Here is a 4,049-nt window from a genome sequence, read left to right on the forward strand (position 1 = left end):
GGTCTCATCATGGAAAAATCAATAAGCATTTATTAAAAATCTACTTTGTGCCAAGAACTCTGCTAGGTATGGAGGATCAAAAGTGAAACAATCTTCACCCTCAAGTGGGAGATCTTGATTTAATTTTGGGAGGGGGAGGGGCAGGGCAATGAGGGGTTAAGTGCCCTAGGTGGCAAAGTGGATAAAGCACAGGCCCTGGATTCAGGAGGACCTGAGTTCAAATGTGGCCTCAGACATTTGACACTTACTAGCTGTGTGACCCTGGGCAAGTCACTTAACCCTCATTGCCCTGCCCCCCCCAAATTAAAACATTATTAAAATTCTTTTAAACAATTCTTTCACAGCATAACTAATACAGAAATATGTTTAATGTGATTGTACATATATAACCTATATCAGATTGCCTGCTGTCTTGGGGATGGGGAGAGGGAGGGGAGAAGATTTGAAATTAGAAATTTTATAGAAACAAATGTTGAAAACTATCTCTACATTAAACTAAAAAATAATAAAATACTATAGTAAATCAGAAAAATATTCTTTTAAACTTCATATAAAACCATATTTCCTTTCATAGATCCATTTCCCACTTTTAGCATCAAAAACTCATTTAATTAGGTTGGAATCACTTTACCAGCACACTATATTTGCTCCCTCAACTTTATTCATTCTCTTACCTTTATGTTAATTTGGATCTTATGTTCTAACAGGTCAATGGCAATGACTGTACAACACAGAAAGCAGATTCAGGAAAGACTGACAAACCAATTATTTCCTTCTGCTAAAATATAACCAATTTCACTTGTTTGTGTGTGATAAGTTTGTTGTTCACCATGTAAATTTCTTTCTCATGAGAACTGATGGATAGAAAATGATGCTTCTATGTAGGTTCCAGATTTTGGCCTCCCTCATTCCTTGCTCCAGAACCACAGTTTTCAACATTTTTATCAAGCTTTTTTTTTTCCCCATAAAGTCACTGTATAATCAAAGTGTATGCTGTTTTAATCTGGAGGGTCTTAACAAGATCTTCCTAGAATTTCTCTACCATTTCACCCCTTGTAACAGTTGTTGATGGAAAAGTTGCAACTATTTTTTATAGTCTTTCTGTACTCATCATGAGTACTTCAATATAAGGATGACCAAATATCCAATGAAAAGAATGCAAAACAAGACTCTAAGACCACCTCTGTGCCATCAAAATAGGACTCTGTGGAAAGGACTAAAAACACCATTTTTAAAGCTATCTGCATTTTTTAAAAATCATCCTTTTTCTAAAAAAAAAAAAAGCCCCCCAAAAACAAAAAACAAAAACCCTGAAATCATCATTATTTACTCTCTGGTTTTTTGACTTAGCATTATTAGTCACCACATAAAACTAAACTGTATTATGAATAATGATGAAACAGGTTCCAAGGGACAAAGAAAGGTCTAAGTCACTTAACCTCTCTGGGTCTCTCACATTTTCCTCTGTAAATTAAAAGGCTTGAAGTTGCATGTTCAATAAGGTTCCTTCTAATCCCATGAAATCTTATGAAAGGATTAAAGGGACAAATAATAGCTATATTCTTTAAAAAATCTACCTTGGAAGATCTACCTAAAAGATAGTTGTCTCTAAAAATCCCAAATAAGGCAATAATTTATAGTTATAAGAGTCAAACCATTTTCAAGTTTTTAGTCTGAAGGCATTCACTGTTGCTGTAAAATTTCCTGTAACTAGTTCCCATTACAACCAGTAGATGGTACTCTCCATGCAGACAAGCCTACTGGACCATGTTTTAAACAGAAAAGTGAAATCAGTCTGCAAGGGATGTAACTAAAAATTGGGTAAATGTATATTATAGAAAGCAAAGCATAATGTATACAAAAAATTAACTAATATCCCCTTTTAAATGTCAACTAGATGATAATATCACATATTTTATATCAAAGTACTGAACAAAAAGGTGTTATCACTCATGTACACAAGATTTTTTATCCTTCACAAACATATTACTGGCATATCATCAGTAGAACATGCATTTTGATACCAATTCCAGATTAAATAAATTCCTATGGAGCAACATGTAATTTTTTTCAATTAAAATTATTTCAGCTCTCTTGGAGGTGCTTTCTCATTTCAGGCAATCTTTAAAAAAAAAAATACATTCCCTGCTCCTCTAATTCAACTTTTGTTTTTGTTTTTGGTTTTGGTTTTGGTTTTTTTGCAGGCAGTGGGGGTTAAGTGACTTGCCCAGGGTCACACAGCTAGTAAGTGTCAAGTATCTGAGGCCGGATTTGAACTCAGGTACTCCTGAATCCAGGGCCAGTGCTTTAACCACTGTGCCATCTAGCTGCCCCACCTCTAATTCAACTTTACTTCTTAGTTTAGATTTTTTGTATCTTGAATTTTTTATCACAGTCTTATAGGAATCAACAAATACAGACTTAGTAACAAGAGCCCTTAGCAAAGGTAGAATCCAAAGCCTTGGCAATGTTCCAGGTTCTAATCAAGACAAAGATGAAAGTAATTCTTACCAAGTTTATATTTTAGACTGTATTTAATATAAACTTCTAGGACCTCTGGCGGAAACCTAATTACTCATTCTCTCTCTTTCTCCTCACCTGCCCCCAGTCTGTTACTAAGGCGTGTCAATTTCACATCTGTAACATTTCTTGAATATGCCCCTTTTTCTCCTCTGATACTGCCACAAACTCTAATGGTAGCCCTCATCATTCCACACCTTGATTGTTGTTGTTTTTCCTTCATTCTTTTCTTTTTTCTTTTTTTGTGAGGCAATTGGGGTTAGTGACTTGCCCAGGGTCACACAGTCAGTAAATGTAATTCATATGTAAATATATTAATTTTCATATCTGAAAATGTCTCTCCTTTTGGACCTCTAGATCATTACTGTTCTGTCAGGAGGTAGAAAGCATACTTCATCTACATCTTCTGAAGTAACAGTCCATTATTATTCTTTAAAAAAATTTTTTGGTAAGGCAGTTGGGGTTAAGTGACTTGCCCAGGGTCACACAGCTAGTTAAGTGTTAAGTGTCTGAGGCCAAATTTGAACTCAGGTCCTCCTGACTCCAGGGCCGGTGCTCTATCCACTGCGCCACCTAGCTCTGTAGGATACCCAGGGTTAATGGGCATGACCCCAGTGAAGATCCAGCAAAAGAGATAAATTAGTCCAACAATATTAAAGAGGGAAAGCATCCTTACATACAAAAAATATTTATAGAATACTTTTTTGTTGTGGCAAAAAACTGAAAACTACAATGGCCTGTCAAAGGGGAAATGACTGAATAAATCTATATAGGTATATGAATCCAATGATACCTAATTGTGAATAAGAAATGATAAATGGACTGAGAAATTTGGTAAGACATATACAATGCAACAGTCCCGATGGCCCATGGAAACCAACGGGAACTTGCCCGTCAGAAAAACATGAAGAAAACACAGGAGATTAGCAAGGGAAAAAGAAAAGAAGATAGCTTGTCTGCCTCCAAGAGAAAGCAGAGGGATTCTGAAATGACGCAACAAAAGCAGAAGGCTGCTAATGAGAAGAAATCTCTGCAGACAGGTGAAAAATGATCGATCCACAGTAATTCGAAGAACCAGGTAGATCTCAGGATCTGAAATCAAGAGTTTGTAGAATGACCAACCATTAAATATCTAACAATTTATCATAAAAAAAAGACATATACAATGATAAAGAGTAACCAATATATGCAATGGCCACAATGTTTAGAACTCTGATTTTAAGAATAATAATGGGGGCAACTAGGTGGCGCAGTGGATAGAGCACAGGCCCTGGAGTCAGGAGGACCTGAGTTCAAATCCAGCCTCAGACACTTAACACTTAACTAGCTGTGTGACCCTGGGCAAGTCACTTAACCCCAATTGCCTTACCAAAAAAAATTTTTAAAGAATAATAATGGACTATTACTTCAGAAGATGTAGATGAAGTATGCTTTCTACCTCCTGACAGAACAGTAATGATCTAGAGGTCCAAAAGGAGAGACATTTTCAGATATGAAAATTAATATATTTACATATGAATTAATTTTGC

At 35.8% G+C, this 4,049-nt stretch overlaps 1 protein-coding gene across 1 annotated transcript; it reads left to right on the plus strand.

Moving 5' to 3' along the window:
- The first annotated feature begins 3,382 nt into the window (after positions 1–3,382).
- Positions 3,383–3,571, plus strand: LOC122748988 (small EDRK-rich factor 1-like). The gene has a single exon (XM_043995121.1). It carries the CDS (start codon positions 3,383–3,385, stop codon positions 3,569–3,571), a length of 189 nt encoding a protein of 62 aa, XP_043851056.1.
- Positions 3,572–4,049: the final 478 nt, after the last annotated feature.

The sequence above is a fragment of the Dromiciops gliroides genome, chromosome 3, assembly GCF_019393635.1.
Source record: "Dromiciops gliroides isolate mDroGli1 chromosome 3, mDroGli1.pri, whole genome shotgun sequence".
Lineage (NCBI taxonomy): Eukaryota > Metazoa > Chordata > Mammalia > Microbiotheria > Microbiotheriidae > Dromiciops > Dromiciops gliroides.